This window comes from Dromiciops gliroides, chromosome 2 (assembly GCF_019393635.1).
Source record: "Dromiciops gliroides isolate mDroGli1 chromosome 2, mDroGli1.pri, whole genome shotgun sequence".
In the NCBI taxonomy this organism is placed as follows: domain Eukaryota; kingdom Metazoa; phylum Chordata; class Mammalia; order Microbiotheria; family Microbiotheriidae; genus Dromiciops; species Dromiciops gliroides.
In genome coordinates this window covers 375,616,350-375,637,847 of record NC_057862.1, presented here as the reverse complement: position 1 = coordinate 375,637,847, position 21,498 = coordinate 375,616,350, and the positions used below count along the sequence as shown (strand labels likewise).

The following is a 21,498-nucleotide window of genomic DNA, read 5'->3' as shown; positions in this document are numbered from 1 at the left end:
TGCCAGGCTGGATTATAGATGATCACCTACTCACTTTTGACTTTGAGTATGATTCTATGCATTTTACTGGAATTCCTTTTTTAAAAATAATGTATGGGGGACAGCTAGGTGGCGCAGTGGATAGAGCACCGGCCCTGGAGTCAGGAGTACCTGAGTTCAAATCCGGCCTCAGACACTTAACACTTACTAGCTGTGTGACCCTGGGGCAAGTCACTTAACCCCAATTGCCTCACTAAAAAATAATAACAATAACAATAATAATAATAATGTAGATTTGTGTTCCCATTTGGAGTTTATTGTGGCATATGGCAAATGACAAAAAGCAACATCGATATAACAGCTAAAAAGCTAACCCTGATCAGAAAGAACAAGATTGGGGGCGCAGCTAAGTGGTGCAATGGATAAAGCACGAGCCCTGGATTCAGGAGGACCTGAGTTCAAATCCAGCCTCAGACACTTGACACTAACTGTGTGACCCTGGGCAAGTCACTTAACCCCTATTGCCCTGCAAAAAAAAAAAAAAGAAGAAGAAAGAAAAAGAAAAAAAAGAAAGAACAAGATTCAAATGCTTTCTCTGACCCACACTGGCTTGTCCTTGGCAACTCTTTAAAACCAGGTTTGCTTCTTGATTGAGCTTGTCTCACTTTAGAAATGTGCTCCTTCCTTACTTCCAACTCTTATTACAGTCCCTGGAAAATTCCCATTAAGGGCAACTCTAGGAGGGAATCCTTTTCTGACATTCTTAGTTGTTAGTACCTTCCTACCAACAGTGGGCATTTATTTTGTGTATGCCCTAAATTTATCCATCTGTGACCATGTCGTATTCCCCACTTGCCAGTAAAATGTAAAATTATTTAAGGGTAAAGACTACCCAGTGACCAGCACATTTCCTAACAAATACTAATACTTTTCTGATTGAAGAATTCAGGGTCAAGGAAAAAAATGAATTTTGGCCTTGCTAATTCTGAGTATCACTAAATCAAACTTCTTTGGGAGGATAGACCAGCAATCCTTGGAAAAATAATGCCCCCAGGAGTTCTGATCTTATCAGACCTTCTTGAATTCCAGATAGGAAGGAAAAGAAAGTCCTTGCTAGGCCTTAGGGAAGTATTCATAATTTCCAGCAATGGTTTCATCTGCCTGTGGTTCCTAAGAATAGGCTTGAAAGTTGGAAAGGACTTTAGAGATCATATATCATGGATTTAGAGCTATAAGGGACCTTAAAAAGTCATCAAGTCCAACAGCGACATTTGAAATGACTTGCCCAAGATCATACAGGTAGGAAGCATTAGAGATGAACCTAGGCATATATCTATTCCAGCAACTCCTTTATTGGGGGGGGGGAAGGGGAGAGGGAAGGCAATCAGGGTTAAGTGACATGCCCATGGTCATACAGCTAAGTGTCTGTGGTTAGATTTGAACTCAGGTCCTCCCGACTTTAGGGCCAGTGCTCTATCCACTGCATCACCTACCTGCTCCCAACTCCTTTATTTTCTACAGTCCCAGAAAGGCTAAGTGATAAACTCATGTCTTCTCACTCCAAATCCAGGTAGCCAGGTCTAGTTGGATAGGAGATGAAGATAGAAAGTAAATTCAATTCATTTTATAGAACATCACCATAAAGGAGCTTAAGGAATCCTTTAATCTCACGTCCTGTCCCTCATTACTTCCTTTCACCCTTTCTTCAAACTACTTAAGTTGGCATACTTGCTGTTCCCCACATACAACACTCCCTCTTCCACTCTAGTCTTTGCCCAGGTTGTCTGCCATGCCTGGAATCCTCTCCGTCCTCATCTCTGCCTTAGCTTCCTTCAAAGGAGATTGTGGGTGACCTCCTAGAGGTGCTTCTTAAATCTCCTTGTAGTCAGCACTTCTCCTCCTTCCCTGGAAATTACTTTGTATGTATTCATCTGTGCACATGTTACTTGTCCCCGTTAGAATGTAAGCTCTTAAAAGGCAGGGGAGTTTTTATTTCTATCTTTTTAGCACTCAGACCAGCAAAGTGTTTGACACATAGTAGGGACTTGATAAAGGCATGTTGAATTGAATAAAGGAAGGATTGTACCTAAACTGCCCCCAAGGTGATCCTCTGCCTATTTTCCAACATCTACCATGTAATGTTGATCAACCTTTGTTGTTGGAAAGTGCTTCCTTATGTCTAACCTACATCCTTCATGCCACGAGGTAAATCCACTAGAATGTGTGGAGGAAAGAAACAAAAAGTCACATGGTTTCATAGGAGACTTTAATAGAAAAATTCAATTTGAAAAATGGACATTTGGCCATTTAATATGTCTTCTGTCCCTAATAGTAGAGTTGAAATATATATCTCTGTGGGTGACATCTGGGTCCAACCTTTTCTCTGCACCCTGTACTCATCAGTAATGCAGCTGCTGCTACCTTTATGAATAATTCTCTCTCTTTTTTGACACAAAACCCAAGGATGAGGTCAGCAGAATGAGTTCTCAATGTAGCCTAATGACTGACAGGGAATACGTCCCCTCCCCTGTTGCCCTGGAAACATTTCTTCCCTGGTCCTGACTACAGGAAAAAAAAAAATGACAACAGGCATCCCACAGAGAAGACTCCAAAGGTCCTTTCCAGTATTCAGGGCACTTTCCCATCCATTTTTTCATCTGATTTTCCACAATAGCAGGCAAGATGGGCCATTATGTCTACTGCAGTAGAGCTGGCTCTGGAATGCAGTGGGGTACTTGATATCAGTCCAACTCTCATTCTCCTGTGCCAGACTTGCCCTGTGTGCCCCTTCCCCCAAACAGGCAACCTCACCTTTGCAATCTTCTCACTCCAAAGGAAGTCCCCAGAACTCATTCAAGTCAACTGAAACCAGCCCATCTGAGTCAAAAGCAATGTTTCCCCTTCAGTTTGAAAGAGAGGTGGAATTTTGATGGGTGCCCAAGTGGAGAGTGAAAGGGGAGGGGAGGGAAGAGAGACATGAGGCATTCCAAATGGGGAGAAAGGCATGAATAAAGGTATCGAATTAGGAAAATGCAGGATGTGTTTTGAGGACCAGTTTGGCTAATGCACTGTTTGTTTAAGGGAGCAGGAATGGGAGAGAAGGCTATAAAAATAGATGATGGCCCTCTTACAGAGAGCCTTGAATGCCAGGATGAGGAGCTCATAAGGATCAGATTTGGAAGGGACTTCAGGTTCATCTAACCCAATCCCCTCATTCTACAGAGCAGAAAATGAAGTCACATGGCCAAGGTCCCAAAAGAAGTTAAGTGGGAGAACCCGAGTCCTCTGATCCCAGATCCAGAAGTCTTTCCACTTTACCATGCTTGGGCACTATCCTATGGGCAACATGGACACACAGGCCACCTTCAGGATACCCAGAGAAGGTGTGTGTAAGTCAGAGGAAAGCCCTTCACTTTAGTGCCTAGGAATAAACAAAGCAAAGACTGAATCTTGAAGCTGGGCCCACTTACAACCCCTGACAGAAACATTTGCAAGCTTGGAGCACAGCATTCAATTTCACAGTTGGAAGAGCTGTTTCAACAGACTCTGTGGATGTGCAGAGAATGCCATCTGGGCTGGCGACTTCTCCATCCCAATGGTGCTATGCTACAAGATTCAAAGGTGTCGATGGCCCCTGCAGTCTGCTACTTGCAGCTGGGCCTTCTTTGGCAACAGATCCTACACCTCAGGTCCTTATTCCAGACCAGCTCTCTGGCCTCTGTAGCCATCACCTCGCCAAGCGGGAGCAGCACCCAGCCCCGAGGATGTGGGTCTCAATGAATTGGCAGGGGCAAGGGCCCTGCAGTGACTCTGCATGCCTTGATGCTGCAGTAGTCTCCGGGAGCCGATTGGTCACCAAGAGCCTGATATATAATCCACCAAAGACTACCAGCATCTGCCGGGCCATCACCTGGAAAGAATCAGAAAGCATTATAAGTGTTGCTTTGGCAGATACCTAGGCAGACCTCCAGAGAAGGGAGGCACAAGCAATCGAATGATATGCCTTCCAACTCCCCAAACCAGGGATAATTTGGAACAGTGAGGCTGGCTTATGCCAGCCGGCTACAGAGAAGGGGGATGCCAAGCAAATTAGCACACCTTTGGACTTCCCTTTAAGAAAACCAACCACGTGAAAATCTAGACTGGCAGAGAAGGAAAACTGGGGGGAAACTGATAAATCAGGGTTCTTTGCTTTACAAAAGGTACCACAGACACTTAGAATGAGATTCAACTTATGAAAATTAAATTTTCACTCAATTTTCCATGCATATCAAGTCTAAAGCCAAGTATGTTTTCAGTATGGAAAGGATTTCAGGGGGAATGTTCCATTTCCTTAATAGAGTACATTGTTTTTATGAACTTGAAGAAATCCCAAAGAAGAAAAGGAGGGGTTGATTGAAGAAGGGCCTCTGATTGGTGACACTAGGTGAGTTGGGGGTTTTAATATAAGAAGGTACAAAACCCTCAAATATTCTATGATTTGCTAACTCAGCTGAACCCCTCTCTATCCAAAAAGCACCAATGGATAGAGCACCTATCAATACAATGGGGGGTGGGAGGGATACAATTTTTATGCGTGTGTGTGTGTGTGTGTGTGTGTTGCAACAATCTGATAGGAAGAGATGACAAGCACCTAAATAAGTAAAACATAAAACCAAAACTGATAAATGTAAAAAGAGAGGCACAAGAGGGCAGCTAGGTGGTGCAGAGGATAAAGCACTGGCCCTGGATTCAGGAAGACCTGAGTTCAAATCCGACCTCAAACACTTAACACTTACTAGCTGTGTGACCCTGGACAAGTCACTTAACCCTCACTGCCCTGTCCAAAAAAAAAAAAAAAAGAGAAAGAGAGAAAGAGGCACCAAGTGCTGAGCACAGAAGAAAAAGATATTATTTCTGAGACATCTGAAATAGGTTCCTGGAGGTGGTACCCAAGTTAGATCTTGAAGGTGAGGGAAAAGAGGGATGTAATATATCCCCACTATTGCAAAAATCCAAATTGCATGTAGTATCTATGGTGGCCCAGTGGTGTTCCCTTGGGAAATGAAGGTAACCTTAGAATACTAGCAAGAAGAGTCTTGTTCTTATCACTAGTGAATCACACATAGAATCTCAGAATTTCACAGTTGGAAGGAACCTGGGGTGGGGGCAGGGGGCAGGTATTTTAGGCACATACAAAAAGGAATCCCCTCCTCCTGAGAAGAGACAAAAGATGTAATGCCTTCCCTCTTCTGCAGGAGTAGGGGACCAGGGGTAACAGACAATACAATACCACGGGTACCAGACAATAATTTTGCTGAATAATGTTTTTTTAAAAGTCTTAGTAACATGATGGCTTTCTGGGTAGTAGAGGGGAGGAGGGATATATATGAAATTGAAGGTCATACCAAAAAAAAAAAAAAAAACACCACTCAAGACTCTTTCTACAGTGTACCTGACAACTGGTCAACCAGGCTTTGCTTAACTCCCTCTAGTGAGGAGCCCCCTTGTCTCCATCCTGAGGCAGTTCACTGCATTTTGGAACATTATAATTGGTAGGAAGTTTTCCCTTACCTAGAACTGAAATTTGAAGCATGGTGCAGTGCCCAAGACATCAAGAAGACCAGGGTTCAAATCCTACCTTAGACACTTACTACTTTAGTATATCCCTGAGTGAGTCACTGTATCGAACTGGACCTTAGTTAATTCATCTGTAATATATATATATATATATATATATATATATATATATATATATATGGTGTGAGTGTGTGTATACACATATATATACATATATTTTTTTTAGTGAGGCAATTGGGGTTAAGTGACTTGCCCAGGGTCACACAGCTAGTAAGTGTTAAGTGTCTGAGGCCGGATTTGAACTCAGGTACTCCTGACTCCAGGGTCGGTGCTCTATCCACTGCGCCACCTAGCTGCCCACATTCATCTGTAAAATGAGGGGGTTGGATTTAATGACCCTTAAGGTAACTCTGAGCTCTAAATCTATGACTCTACAAATCTGCTTCAATGGAATTTTTGTTGAGCATTTATATAGTGCCTACTATGTGCCAAGTACTGTGCTTGGCAAAATAAAAGTGCACCAAATACTTATGTCCTCAAGAATTCAAGTTATCTCATGGCCCCAAGGCCATGACTATTAAAGGTAAGCAAAATACCCAACCACCCTCCAAGGTGGGGTCTGACCCTCATTGGCCTCCCTGATAAATGATAATTACCTCTGGTGCAGCCTCTGGAATGAGGTGGTGAAGCTCCATCCGTGTGACCACTCCCTTCTTTGGTTCCATCCCACCACCGGGCAGCAGAGGAGATTCCTCAGCCAGCCTCTCATTCTCTTCTTCCTCTTCTGGGGCAGGGCTCACCACTGTCTCCACAACCACTTGGAACTGGTTCAGGCAGTGTCTGAGCACTGACTGCAGAGAAAGCCAAAGAGTGTACCTGGGCCATCTCGGGAATTAGAGGGTCTTTAAAAAAGCCCCCATCATTGCTTCCTTGCCCCACATCTCAGTGAGACCAGAAAGCACAAGAGCAGCTGGCTCAACCCCTGCCTGCCCTTGTCCATACCACCTCCAGAAAGCCTGGGAGCAGAATGACTGGCTACCTGATTTAAGAACAGCATGGTCAAAAGGGCAAGTCACAGGGGTTGGGAATCACAAGACCTGAATGCCCTGGGCCAAACCAATAACAGGCTCTTAGACAAGTCACTGAACTCTTCCTACAAAATGGGGTTGAGATGCCCTACTCTGCCTTCCTGACAAGATTTCTATGATTAAAAAAGAAGGAAAAAAATAGATACAAAGACACTTTGAAAAATTAAACGCATCAGAGGAATGTAAGATAGTATCTATTCTAGCTGCCAGAAGATGTGCACAATTAGCACAAATTACTTTAAGCTAGTCCTTTTTCCATTTAATTATGTAGGTCCCCTAGCAAGGGCAGCTGGGTGGCACAGTGGCTAGAGCACCAGGCTTAGAATCAGGAAGACTCATCTTCCTGAGGTCAAATCAGTAATTCTGTTTACCTCAGTTTCCTCATCTGTCAAATGAGCTGGAGAAGGAAATGGAAAACTACTCCAGTATTTTTGCCCCAAAATCCCCAAATAGAGTCACAAAGAGTTGGAGATGACTGTAACGACTGAACAACAACATATTGAAAAGATGTGTCAGCAAAGGAAATGTAAAGTTGGAAATACAGAATTTCTAATATGGAAAGGCCCTTAAAGACCATATAATTCAATCCCTTCATTTGGAATAGGAGAAAACTGAGCCCTAAAGTGAGGAAAGGATTCACCTAAGGTCACACATCAAGTTGGGCCAGAGCTAGAACTAAAATCCAGGTGTCCTGACTCTCTATCCATTCTTTTGTACTTGTTTTACATGATTCAAACATCCCCCTGGGCTGGTCCCTCTGAGGTGATATTAAGGTAGGGGGCTGTGTATCCACTGAGTAGATTCTCAGGCAATTCTCTGGCCTTTCAATGTGAAACGAACACCACCGGAAAATTAAGGAATTGGGGTCTTGATGACCCCAATGGTCCCTTCCAGCCCTAAATCTACAATCCTGTATTGAGATCCTCAGATCATAGATTTAGGATTGGAAGGGATCTTCGATGTCATCTAATCCCACCCACTCCCCATTTTACAGCTAAGAAAACTGAGGCCTAGAGAAGGGAAGAGATTTGCCCAAAGTCACGTGGGTGACTTTTATTGGCAGAGCTTCGATTTGAACCTAGGTCTTCTCTCTGACTCCAGCGACCTTCCCATTACAGAGGAGGTGCTGCCTCAAGGGGCAGGGATGCCCTCCAACCCCAACTTGGTATCCTCTCTTCTCCCCCCCAACCCAGAGTCATTCCAGAGTAGTCAGTCATTCAGATCATTCTATGGGCCGGTTACCTCTTGACTGGTCTTCAGTTCTCGGATACGGTCTGACAGTGACTGGAGACATCTCTCTAAGTGGAAGTAAACAAACCAAAGCTGGAGAGGACAGAAGAGAAGAGAAGAAAGCATCAGCTTGGCTCCTGGCCCCCACACCCCACTCAATGCGTTCTCCTGCCTGCTGTTCTCCCCTTTCATTGTCTTCATTTCAATATTGAAAGCAGACCTTTCACAAGAAGACTTTCTGTTTCACCATGCTCTCTGTGGCAGGAACACACCATTCTGTTCCCTCTCTGTGTATTGCTCTATAATTAACTCTAATTTTTTCTGGCAAGTTGGAAACTTGTTTTTCATAAAACTGAAAAATGTCCAATCCTGTTGGTGAAGGGTTTTCATCTCCTGCCATTAAATTAGTAGGCATCCTACTAATTAAAGAAGGGCCAGGAACATCAATTGACGCAAAAAAAAATTTGTTATAATTATACTTTGAAATAAGAATTTTTATCCCATCTCTATTTTCTTTGCCTTATGGATAAAAAATATACTGAATCAATGGTTATAACTTGGCCCTTCGAGATACTCTTAAATTCGTTTCCTTCTAACATAAAAAGAAAAGATTTGCCTTGAGACAATTCATCTGCACTTAGGATAAGGTATTAACAAGCATTACAATGGAAGGGATCTTGGCATAGCGAATAGAGAACTAGATTTGGAACTGGGAAGTCCTCGGTTCGGATCTTGTAGCTGACACAACAACCACATAACCATGGGCTGAATTCAGTTCATCTCTCTGAGCCTTGATTTCCTCATCCGTTAAATGATGAGGATACACTCGATGACCCTTTCGGTTCTAGATCTTTGATCCTATGAACTGAATTGAACCACTTCATTTCACAGACGAAGAAACCAAGGCCCCTAGCCAATAAGTGATTCACCCAAAGTAAAAGTATTAAATGGCAGGGCCAGCAATCGAATCCAGACCCTAGAATTCCAAATCCAGGGATCTTTTCTTGTCTCCAAACCTCATCTTTGGATCCACTTCAGAGAAAAGAAGCAGTTCCGTATTCTTCACCCCCTTTCTCCAAGATGCTCATCTTCTGGATGAGAAGGCTTTTCTTGCCTTCTCATCCAGAGACCTGATCTGCTGGGATGAATCATTCAGAGAAGTGATACCTGAAGTACAGCCTGGCAGCCCTCCACCTCACCAGTCACTCCCAGGAGTATGTGGTATGGCATCAGGGTTTCGTTGGCAGCCGCCAGACGTAGGTCCGTGTTCGGGTTTGCCTGTGAACCCAATATCCGAGTGATATAGCAGGACAGTCTTGTCCCAGGGCGGCTCTCAGACCACCCAAGTAACATCATTTTAACACAAGCTGCTATTACGTAGATTGAGATATAGGTCCCATGGACCAAACGGCAGCCCCCAGATAAAAAAAAAAAAAAACCCGTAACAATCTAATAACCCACTGAGACCAATAGGTAAAGGAATGTCTCTCTACCATCTTCTTTCCTACCTTTGCCCTATCCTGCCCATTCCCAGACTGTCACCTCCCCACCCCAATCTATCCTTCCCACACTGTGGTCAGAATAAGCATTCTTACACATAGATTTATCTGTGTGATTCCCCTGCTCTTCCCTCCTGCCCACTGCAGAAGCATATTCAATAACTCCTTTTTCAGTTTCCCTAGGAATATTCAGAAAAAACATTCTCTCTAAAGCCCTTACAAGACTTCTGGGGAATGCCCCTAGGAAAAGTAGGTGATAGGTCAAGAAAAAAATTAGGCTTTTCTTAGAGAAAAAGAGGAAAGATGGTATCAAACTTTTTAACAAAGAGTTAGCCTGGACTGGTGCACCCATTACTGCCCCATCCACCCAAAGTGATAGGAGCTAGAACCCACCCTTTTCCACTGAAAAAGTATTAAGATATGTGGAAGAGGTCCTATGGTTTAGCATCAGGAATGAAGGGAGTGATCCAGAAGAGAATGACAGGACTCAGTTAATCAACAAATCTGGATTCTTCATACAGACTGTATTTTTAAATATTGTGATCTTTTCTCCCTTTAAGATTCCTATAATATTACCTGAAATCTTCTTGGGGCAAGGAGTTATGTCAGAGGGAATGAGAGACTATAGGCCACTAGGTGATACAGCCGATAGTGTCCTCTGAAGCCCCTTCCCACTCAGAGATGCTGCACCTTATTCTCTGGACTCCCTTACAGTACCAAGCATTCTTGACCCTGTGTGTGGAGTAGGATAGAAGATAGGGACTGGACCTATGTAAATAGGAAATTCTCAGATGAGCAAGCTTTCTACTCTGCAATATATGCTCATAATTGCCTTTTTACAAAAAAAATTGGGGGGGGGGGCGGGGCAATGAGAATTAAGTGACTTGCCCAGGGTCACACAGCTAGTAAGCGTTAAGTGTCTGAGGCCGGATTTAAACTTAGGTCCTCCTGAATCCAGGGCTGGTGCTTTATCCACTGTACCACCTAGCTGCCCTCTGAAATATATACTCATAAAAAGTTGTCTAGACACCAAGAGGTCAAATGATTTGACCTGAAACACTGCTTCATATTCCTCTGTTATAGTTCAGTCACATCAGACTCTCCATGACTCCGTAGACCAACTGTCTATGGGGTTTTCTTGGCAAAGATACTGGAGTGGTTCGCCATGTCCTTCTCTAATTATGCAGGCAAGTGTTAAGTGACTTCTCAGGGTCACACAGCTAATAAGTGTGTGAGGCTGGATTTGAACTCATGTCTTCCTGGTTCAGGGCCCAGTGCTCTTTCCATTGCACCACCTTCCTGCCCCAAAGCTTAGTTTCCTCACCTACAAATCAGAGAATTGGGCTAGATGATCTCTGGAGGTCCTCTCCAGGTCTAAATCTATGTAAACTTCTTGCAGGCAGGGACCAGGTCTTACCTAAACTTGGCATCTCTCCCAATTTTTAGCCCTTTAGATATTTAATTAATATTTTGACTGTTAAGTAAACATCCATTGCTGAAAAAATTGTTCCCCTCTCCCCAGCAAGATGCTGCCACATTTCACTCAAGGAATATAAAAGATCAGGAGAAGAAATATGGCCAAAGAATAGGTTCAGGTTTGAAAGAGACCCAGTTTCAAATTAAGCCTGGGAAAGAGCTTAGAGATAAAATCCCTGCCTACTGCGTTAGGCCCTGTGGGGGAAAGGGAGAAGGGGAATGAACATTTCTCTAAAAAGACTTAGGATTGTGTTTTCCATGCCCTTGGGTGGGGAGGGGGCTATAAACAGTATTCACTTTACAGCAGGGTCTCCCTTACCTTCCTTTGGTGCCTGTCAAAGATGAGAATGAGAATGACTGTAGCTAATACAGTGCCTAGGGTCACAAGAACCACAGCTGCCCAGTGTCCACCCAAAGAAAACATCTGGCTGGTGGAATACAGATTAGCCCACATTGCTATGTAGAAAACCTGGAGGAACACAAAACACCACGTGCTCAAATAACCAGAAGATAGACAAAGCAGAAAAATCATCATCATTATAACTGATAATCATAGAGTAACTTTAAAGCAGTGGATCACCCAGGGCTTGCCCCAGCACACTCGTGTGCCATGATTTACACTCACACCTCTGCAGATCTGCCAGCTCTCCTGCAGCATGCCTCAATTCAGAGGAAAGAATAATATTTAGCGAGCAAAAAATAAATAAATAAACAAACAGAATGGAGAATCACTATTATATAGTTGGCAAAGTCTTTTACATCTCTCATCTCATTTGAGCCTTACAACAACCCTAGGAGGCAGGTAACATGTGTTTTATTATTCCCATTTCACAGATAAGGAAACTGAAGCTTAGAGGTGGGGATCCTTTGGTCAAAGTGCTATATCCTCATCCTCTATCTGCTGTATCACACGTCCCCTTGTGTAGAAAAAAAATTTAACCCTGAGAAGAAAACTAGTCACTATTTTTCATGGCACTGTCCTCTTCCACAATATAACATAAAAAGGATAAAAACTAATTATAAAATGAAATTTACATCTAATGAAACACAAAAAAGGGCAAGGGGCCTCCAAACACATGAGCAGAGGAGGTGGCCAGGTCCCCGCTGATCCCAGCTCGGTGTCTCACACACCAAAAGGCAAGCCACCCAGAGGATTACTTTAGTACCATAAGTATGATACAGTGGAAAAAGCAATGGATTTGAAGTCAGTGAGCCTGGGTTCAAATCCCTCCTCGCCTCTGCCACTCACTACCTCTGTGATCCTGGGAAAGACCATTAAATTCCTCAAGGTTATATGTAAAATGAGGGGACAAGACTAAGTCCCAAGTGCCACTAAATCTATGAAGCTATTGGTCTGAAATCTCATCACTATTGGTCCTATCTCCAACAAGGCAGACCACACCCCCTCTGTAACGTCACAGAATCCATCCCTCACTGGGCCAACCTGATGATTACTCTGCAAATCTGGCTAGGCTGCTCCTCAATTAACAGTATAGCAGAGTGGAGAGAACACTGGACTTGAGTCAGGAAGACTTGGGAGGTTCAATTTATGCCTCTGTGTGCCCTCAGAGAATCATTTAACTTCTCTGTGCCTCAGTTTCCTAATCTTAAAATGATACGGCTGGACTCAGTAGCCTCTAAAATCACTTCCAGCTTTAAATCTGTTTCTATGATTTATTGTAGGGCTCCAAATCAGCAGTTTCCCACCTAGGTAAGATTGGCCTGAGCTTGGACTCCATTAGCATAGCATTCGAGAGTCCAGGGTCACCTACTTGCCATAACAGTGCATAAGGCTAAAGCCTAGGTCAGTGGCTAGAATACCAATGATCCAAGTCTACAAAATCTCGAGGGCCATAGGGTGGGTGGCATACTGATTAGTTCAATGAAGTAAAAGGTTCCCCCTTCTGTAGCTGGAAGCAAGTACCTTTAGGATAACTTAGAGGATATCCTGCTTTATACTGCAGGGCACAGAAGGGAGAGTAATTTGTTACTGCCCACACGCTATCTAAGAACATGTATGTGAAAGATTTTAAAAGCTACATTAATGTTGATTCTTTAATAAAAACTAGCATGTAAACAACACACAAAGAACACAGAGCTTGGAATCAGAATTGCAATGGTAGCTGCCCTACCTTCTCTCAACCACCCTTCCCACTCCACCTCCAAGGCCATCTGGCCTTAATGTTTGCCTGCATCGAGATCTGAAGGCTGGACTTCTCCTAGGCCAGAAAGCCCCCAGCTGAGGGCAAGCACCCCCACACTAGGAAAGAGTAGGTATCTTACCCACTCATAGCCTCCATTTCGACAGGATTTGTGAAAGTCCTACTGAATTCCATGATATCTGCTTCACATCTGCCTCCCTTTAGCATGTGGTGTTGGCCTCTTCCCACAAGAGGAACAAGTGTAGGAACAGTCAGGGAATAGACTCGAATCCTTACCACAGCAATGGCCAGCTGGAAATGTCTGGAGTTATAGAACACGAATCTTCTCACTTGGGGATCAAAGATGGCGTTCTCAATTAAACTCTTGTAGTCTTCGGTTGGCACCTGCTCAGCAACCCAAAAGAGAAACCATGTTTTACTTAAGCCTGGGAGATAGCCCCCTCACCTCCTTGTCTGGGAAAAGCAGAGGATCTTGCTTTCATTTACCCGACTACTTTTTTGTTTGTTTGTTTTGTGAGGCAATTGGGGTTAAGTGATTTGCCCAGGGTCACACAGCTAGTAAGTGTCAGTACCCGACTACTTACAACCAGAGGGAACAGTGAACCCTGGGGAGAACAGGAGTGGGCTGGATCATTAGAGCTTATTTAATATGTCAAGTAGATGTAAGATGGTCAATGGAACTATATCACTGTTGAATTTGACTTCAGAAAGTGGAGAGACAGAATAAGTATTTACATAGAGCCAACCCTATGCCAGGCACTATTGTTCATTGCTTTTTTTCCTTTTTCTTTCTTTTTTTTGTGGGGCAATGAGGGCTAAGTGACATGCCCAGGGTCACACAGCTAGTAAGTGTCAAGGGTCTGAGGCCAGATTTGAACTCAGGTCATCCTGAATCCAGGGCCAGGGCTTTATCCACTGCGCCACCTAGCTGCCCCCATGTGTGTTCCTCACTTTTTACAATTATTGTCAAACCTGGGTCTAGGTGTACTCATTCAGTGCTTCAGGAACACCAGCACTTGTTCCTACCTTCTCAAACACTGGTGCTGGGAGAGTGAGGCAACAAATTAAGCAACAAATTAAGCTCCTCCTTTCTCCTCGATCTAGTACCAGGGGAATCTACTCTGTCCTTAGTTCTACTCTAACGTTGCATCCCTTCCTTAGTTAATCAGTCAACAAACAATTTATTAAGCACCTACTATGTGCTGAATATCGTGCTAAGATTCCTTACCACTAAAGCCTCAGAGATTAAATTTGGAAACCTGTGGCTACAGCCATATAGGAAGGGCGGACTTTCTCCGTCCTGCTTTAACAACCACACTCAAAAAACAACAGCACCCCAGCACACAATAACCAGACACACTGAGCCTTCTCTCCTCACCCAGGACTTCCTCTAGGAGTGAGGCCTCATACCACACGCCTGACCAGTAGCCCACAGTCCAGGAGTTTGCTACCTTCTGATTGTGCATCTTCTCCTGCCATCTTGAGTGGGGGCAAAGGTCCTGGCACTGAATGTACCCTCTGGAACTCCCATTCTATCACTAACAAAATTTACTTCATTTTAGACTTGTTCTTCTCACACTCCTCCTCATTTGCCCTCACAGGAGTCTGGCTGTGTTCAGACACACAGCATCCCTGGCCTCCCTCCTCAGTACTTGGATGCAACATGGTGTAGGACACAAGCACACTGGACTTGAAAACAAGAAAATCTAGATTCAAATCCCACCTCAGATACTTAGTAGCTATGTGACCTTATGCAAGTCACCTAACCTCTCCCAGCCTCAGTCTACTCATATGTAAAAGGAAAATGAGGGGAAAGGACTCTATAACTGCTAAGGTGCCACCCAGCTTTTGTTTTTATTGTTTATTGAAGGATTAACTAAGGAAGGGATGCAACATTAGAGTGGAACTAAGGACAGAGTAGATTCCACCTTCCCATGGTGCTAGAGTGAGGAGGAGGGTAGGAACCGTTGCCTCACTCTCCCAGGGCCATTTTTCCTTTTTGTATCCACTGTACCTTGTACATAGTAGGTGCTTAAGAAATGCCCGTTGAATTGAACTAAATTCAACTAAATGCAATTCAGAACTTCAGGTGTGGGGGCTAGAAGGAAGATATGGAATATAACAATAACCAGGCCAACTGAGAGAGGGTTCTGTTCCCTAAAATGGTTCGTCCATCCTCATCCTAGCTGAAGGTGGAAATGCAACAGTTATTTACATACTATTTAATCATTCATTCAACAAATATTTACTGATTTCCTACTAAAGCAGCTATGATCTTATAAGCAAGTGATCTCTCTCCAGGCCTCAGTTTCCTCATTTCTAAAATGAAGGCTCTCAGACAACCTCTCAGATCTCCTCATCTATAGTTCTGAGAGGGGCAGCTAGGTGGTGCAGTGGATAAAGTACCAGCCCTGGAGTCAGGACGACCTAAGTTCAAATCCAGCCTCAGACCCTTGACACTTACTAGCTGTGTGACCCTGGGCAAGACACTTAACCCTCATTGCCCCACCTAAAAAAAAAAAAAAAGTCTATAGTTCTGGGTCCATCCAAGTCGAACAGAAGGGTCTGACTCACCTGAATTCCCCAGGTCTGCAATTTCTCCCGGGAGACTTCTATGTTAAAAGTGGCTGCTTCACAGGTACTGTCAGTACTCAGGACCATGAGGAGCTGGCCATTGCTAAGTCCTGAGATTGGAATAGAAAGGAGAATCTGAGTCAGTGATCAAAGGACATTATACATGGTTTGCCCATCCGCAATTCATGGTATCTTTGTGGAAGCCAAACAACAATTTATATCTAGAGAAAATTATGAAATCTTCAAATAGATCCAAGAATCATAAGATTTAGAACTGGAAGGGACCCCGGAGACTATCTTGTCCAACTCCCTTGTTTTATAGGTGAAGAAACTGAGGTGCAGGGATGGTAAGTGACTCACCCAACATCACACTGAAAATACATTTCCGAGTCACGATTCAAAGCCAGGTCATCCAACTTCAAATCCGGTGCTCTTTGCATGTCACAACCATCAAAATCTTTATTTTTGTACTAGAACTCAATTTTAGAATGATAGGCCTATGTTACTACAAGGCCCTAAAGGGGAGGGGGAAGAGAAAACGCATTTATTAAGGGTTCATTGCATATGTGCCAAGCACTATGTTAAGTGCTTTACAAATATTATCTTTTTTTTTTTTTTTTTTGCGGGGCAATGGGGGTTAAGTGACTTGCCCAGGGTCACACAGCTAGTAAGTGTCAAGTGTCTGAGGCCAGATTTGAACTCAGGTACTCCTGAATCCAGGGCCGGTGCTTTATCCACTGCGCCACCTAGCCGCCCCTTACAAATATTATCTTACTTGATCCTCTCAATAATTCTGAGAGGTAGGGGCTATTATTATTCCATTTTACAGCTGAGGAAACTGAGGCAGACAGAGGTTAAGTGACTTCTCTGAGGTGTCACATTTGGTGTCTGAGGCTGGATTAGCATTCAGGTCTTCCTAACTCCGGGTCCAATCTCTTTCTACTGTGCCACCTCAGGAACCCTGAAATCCCTTTTGACTCATCAAATAAAAATGAAATTACATTCAATAGAGTTGTCTTGCTCAGGTTCATTTAAAATCTTTCTGGATCAATACAAGTTTATTATCTGTTGGCAGGATTGCTCAAAAAATCTAGACTGGGAGGGTTTGGGGGGAGCTGGAGGAAGGGGGAAGGAACCTTACCCTAAAGAAGAGAGGACATTCTCATTACTATTTTATTAACTCCTTTTCTGTATTCTGGAGAAAGGAAGGAGCAGGGAGGTCTGGGAGGTTTCAAGGCTGGGGGAAGGGTGTGTACAGGATGTCCAGATCCAGATAAGAGAAAAGATATAGGGAAAATTAGGCCTTGAGCTCTCTGGTGAAACTGCTTTTTACAAGGTTTACATAGTCAATGATAAATGAAAGTTGACCAACAAATCAATAAGTTTCAAATAGTACATTGTAGGGGACAAGAAGGACCTAAATGACTTACTAATAATCAGAAAATACAAACACAGAAGCATATTTTGTGCAACTGTAAATATTTTAACCAGACATTACAAAAAAGGAGCTATATGGGAAGTAATATGTTACAGTGGAAAGAGTAATTTATAGTCAAAGGATCTGGGTTCAAATCCTGACTCTACCTGGATAACCTTAGGCAAATCATTATAACCTTTCTGGGCCTTCTCTTTCTCATCTATAAAATTAAGGGGTTGGACTGGGTGACCTCCAATGTCCCTTTCTAGTTCAACGATGCTGTGATCTTATGAAGTCTTACCTCATGACTCTGTCCTCTCCAGTGGAAGTTCTGATGGAGATTGAAATGGCCAAAAGATACCAAGAGAAAAGGGGAAAAGAAGGAAGCAAAGAGCCTGTGTAATCTCAGAAACTAGATTCTTTATCCCTGAGCAGAAACTCTTGTGTGCAATTCCCTCCACAATCTGGATCCAAGCTATCCTTGCAGCCTTATTTCTCTCAGACATGTCCTGGAGATGCTCCAGCCAAAGTGGATTACACTCTATCCCTACAGCAGGGCACCACCATGCACCCAGGAGCACAAACTTTGAAACAAACTCAACTCTCCCTCAACCCCCAAATGTCATCAAGTTGCCAAGTCTTAACAATTTGACTACCATAATGTCTTTCACATGAATCCCTTTCTCTCATCTTGCATGGCTACCATCCCAGTTCAGGTCCTCATCACCTCTCCCCTGAGTCAGCTAGGTGGCACAGTACATAAAGCTCCCAGGCCTGGAGTCAGGAAGACTCATATTCTTTTTTTTTTTAAATGGGACAATGAGGGATAAGTGACTTGCCCAGGGTCACACAGCTAGTGAGTGTCAAGTGTCTGAGGCCGGATTTGAACTCAGGTACTCCTAAATCCAGGGCCAGTGCTTTATCCACTGTGCCAACCAGCTACTCCCGGAAGATTCATATTCTTGAGTCCAAATCTGGATTCGGACACTTACTAGCAATGTGACCCTGGGCAAGTCACTTAACCCTGTCTGCCTCTGTTTTCTCATCTGTAAAATAAGCTAGAAAAAGAAATGACGAGCCATTCCAGTATCTTTGCCATGAAAACCCCAAACAATGTCACAAAGAGTCAAACACAACTGAAATGACTGAACAACCTCTCCCCTGAGTCACTGACATAACCTTCTGTTTGGCCTCCATTTTTCCAGTATCTCCCTCATACAATCCATCTTCCACACAGCTGCCAGGTTGATATCCCTAAAATACAAGTCTCATGGTGTCAATCCCCTCCTGAAAATACTTCAGTGGCTCCCTTTTGCCTCTAGGTTAAAATGTACCTTCTTTGGTTTGGTATTTAAAGACCTTTACAATCTGGCTCCAGCCAATCTCCCTGGACTCATTACTCCATTCATGCATTGTGTTCCAGCCAATGTGGCTATTTGCTATTTCCCACACATGAGACTCCATCCCTCTTCCATGCCTTTGCATTTCTCAAGCCTGGAATGTATTCCTCCCTCATTCCCAGCTTTCAGAATCCCCAGCCTCCTGCCAAGTACAGTCCAAGTGCTACCACCTACATGAAGCCTTTCCTAATCATTCCCCAGCTGCTAGACACCCCACCCCATCCCAATAACCAAAACAAAAGTCCTTGTATTTAGCTATGTGAGTACGTGGATGTTTATCTCCAACAGAATGATAACTTCTTGAAAGCACAGGTTGTTTTGGTTTCATATTAGAATCCCCAGCATCTAGCACGATGCCCAGTACACAGTAAATGATTAATGAATTCTTGTTGATTCATCAATTGCATCTTCCAATTTCTGTGCTTTTGAGCTTTCACTAACTAACTGGGGGACCTTGGGTGACTCGCTTCTCCTCAGCAGGCCTTGGTTTCTTCATTTGTAAAACGAGGATTACATTCTTCAACATAGGACAGATTGGTCTCAAGCTAGAACTAAAAGCCACCAGCTTCCCTGGATAGGAATTCTGGGAGAAAAAAAGAAGCAAGACAATATAGCTCACTCAGTAACCTGGATGCAATCCATCCATACACAGGCCCTCAGGCTGCCTATTTGGAGGACAAGCAAATGTTCTTTCCAGTCACTGCTTTCTGTTTTCCTAAAAGCCATGGGAGGGTTTGAAAAAAAGAACCTTTTAAAAAAGCAGCTCAAATCAGGGCTCTCAGCCACTTCCTGGGCCTTCCTGAAAAAGGATTTTCTTACTAAATAAAACAAAAGTCTTCAGCACATTAACTCTTTCCACATAAACATATACTGCCGATCACTCACTTAAAGTGGGCCTTTAGTGTTGACGAAGCATCAAAGTCAGCCTTCAACTGGCTGCTCATTAAAACAGGGTCAAGACTTCCACTTAGGAATACTTTCTGAGTTGTTCTTTGGGTCCGAGTCCTAGGTTATCTCATATTAACCTCCTTCCAGGAATGAGAGTGACCTCGGAAAAGTTATCATCTTATCATAAGCCACTTCCTACAAGAACTACTCTCTTCATACCATGAAAAATCACCAACACAATAGACCTACTTGGGAGCTATCCCTATAACCCATAACTCAGCTTGGACCTCTGCTGAGACAATTCACAGCTGAAGGGCTGCTGTATGTGAGCAACAACTGAACACTAAGAAGCTTTATTAATTATTGTGTCTTCCTGGGGACCTTATGAATGGTCAGGAAATAATGAGGGCTCCTGGACGACATCAGAGTGCCACCAGGAAGTGATGAAGCCTTACCTCTTCTCTCCAGGCAGGAAGTGTCCTCCTGTATGGGGGTGCTCCAGTCAGAGAAAGAAGTGAGGGAGGGTCCAGGGGCCCAAGCTGGATCCTGCGGAAGGTCATATGCCATGTCGAAGAGCAAGCTCAGGACAATCCTCTGCAAACTTTACACCATCTCCACGAGAAGCTACTTCCCTTTCTTTGCTTGCCCGGAGAACAGCCAACTCAGCTCACGTCAGCCTTGGTCAAGACTAGAGACAAAAGCACAGAACAAAATAAAACTTCAGCATGTGGCAAGACCAGGGACACCGTCTATCTCTCCAAGATTGAAGTTAAACTATTGATCTGGGAACAGATCATTCACAATAACATATTTTTTCAGTTGTTGCCATTGAGTGTAATCATTCAGATAACTGCAACAGAGATACTATTTTAATCTGGAATTGAAGGGAATTTAGGGGGGGAAGAACTCAAAACTCTGCAAGGACATTGCAGGGTTATTGCTGATGGCCACTCTTCAGGGATAACTGACTGCTACCCTTAAAATGGCAAGCACTGTCTTTTAAAATATAAACACATATACTTTATATATTTTAACATTCATTTTAAAAAATGAGTTCTCAATTCTCTCCCTTACTCCAGCCTCTCTCCCACCCACTGAGAAGGCAAGCAATGTGATATTAATCATACATGTGAAGTGATGCAATATATATTTTCACACTGGCCATGTTGCCAAAAAAAGCAAGAAAAAAAAATAAGTGAAAAAACTACTTCAATCTGCACTCAGAATTCATCAGTTCTCTCTCTGGATATAGATAGTATTTTTCTTTATGAGTCCTTTGGAATTGGCTTGGATACTTATATTAATGAGAATCATCATTACAATGTTGCTATTACTGTATACGGTGTTTTCCTGGTTCTGCTCACTTCAGTTCAAATCAGTTCATATAAGTCTTGACAGGTTTTTCTAAAACCATCCTGCTCATCATTTCTTACAGCACAATAGTATTCCAACACAATCACAATCATATACCACAACTTGTTTAGCCATTTCCCAATTGATGGGCATCTCCTTGATTTCCAATTCTTTGCCATTATTAAAAGAGCTGTGTATAAATATTTTTGTACATATAGATCCTTTTCCTTTTTCTTTGATCTTTTTGGGGTACAGACCTAGTAGTAGTATTGCTGGGTCAAAGGATATGAACAGATTTATAGCCCTTTGGGCATAGTCCAAGTTGCTCTACAGAATAGCTGGGCCAGTTCACAACTCCACCAACCACAAAGGTCAACTTTAGCTTGCCTCTCTCTTAAGAACAATACATTCTAAGAATCAGCTTCACTGACCCTGCACTTTGACCTGAAATCCCAGCCTGTCTCCTCCACGGAGACTCTACCACTGGGAGGACAATCTAGCTGCCAGCCTTGGTGTATTTTTTTTTTTCTCCAAATGCTTCAGCTCATCCACCACTTTCTCTCTCAGCAAGGGGGTTTGAGAATAAATTCTAAACAAAGCAAATAGTAGCTCAGATCCAGGTGATTGCATTGTTTAGCCCATCTGTTAGCAGAAGCTGCAACATTGTGGGATATCAAGGAAACAAGCCGTTTCTTTTCACTCTTAGAGATGGTGGTTAAGAAAACAAGTAATTCAAGTGTTTCTAAAACACCCACTGGACCATGGTGATGCCCTATTCAAAAATCTTCAACGGCTTATTACTGGCTTTAGGGTAAAATGCAAAATACTAAGTCCGACGTCTAAAGATCTCCACAATATGGATCCCACCTTTTT

The 21,498-nt window shown here is 43.2% G+C and overlaps 1 protein-coding gene across 6 annotated transcripts in view; it reads right to left on the bottom strand.

The window, feature by feature from the left end:
* Positions 1-21,498, bottom strand: part of TMEM268 (transmembrane protein 268) — a 30,542-nt gene that overhangs the window by 1,312 nt on the left and 7,732 nt on the right. For 3 of the 6 annotated variants that reach the window (XM_043988213.1, XM_043988212.1, XM_043988214.1), the window contains exons 2-9: positions 19,728-19,960; positions 15,568-15,677; positions 13,270-13,377; positions 11,151-11,300; positions 9,024-9,134; positions 7,869-7,949; positions 6,195-6,389; positions 2,229-3,889 (exon numbers count right to left, since the gene is read on the bottom strand). In XM_043988213.1, coding sequence (XP_043844148.1) covers positions 3,707-3,889; positions 6,195-6,389; positions 7,869-7,949; positions 9,024-9,134; positions 11,151-11,300; positions 13,270-13,377; positions 15,568-15,677; positions 19,728-19,839 — 1,050 coding nt within the window. In that variant the 5' untranslated portion in view covers positions 19,840-19,960 and the 3' untranslated portion in view covers positions 2,229-3,706. Of the gene's footprint in view, positions 1-2,228; positions 3,890-6,194; positions 6,390-7,868; positions 7,950-9,023; positions 9,135-11,150; positions 11,301-13,269; positions 13,378-15,567; positions 15,678-19,727; positions 19,961-21,498 lie in introns of those variants that run through there. The other 3 variants (XM_043988217.1, XM_043988215.1, XM_043988216.1) reach the window with 3 other exon arrangements.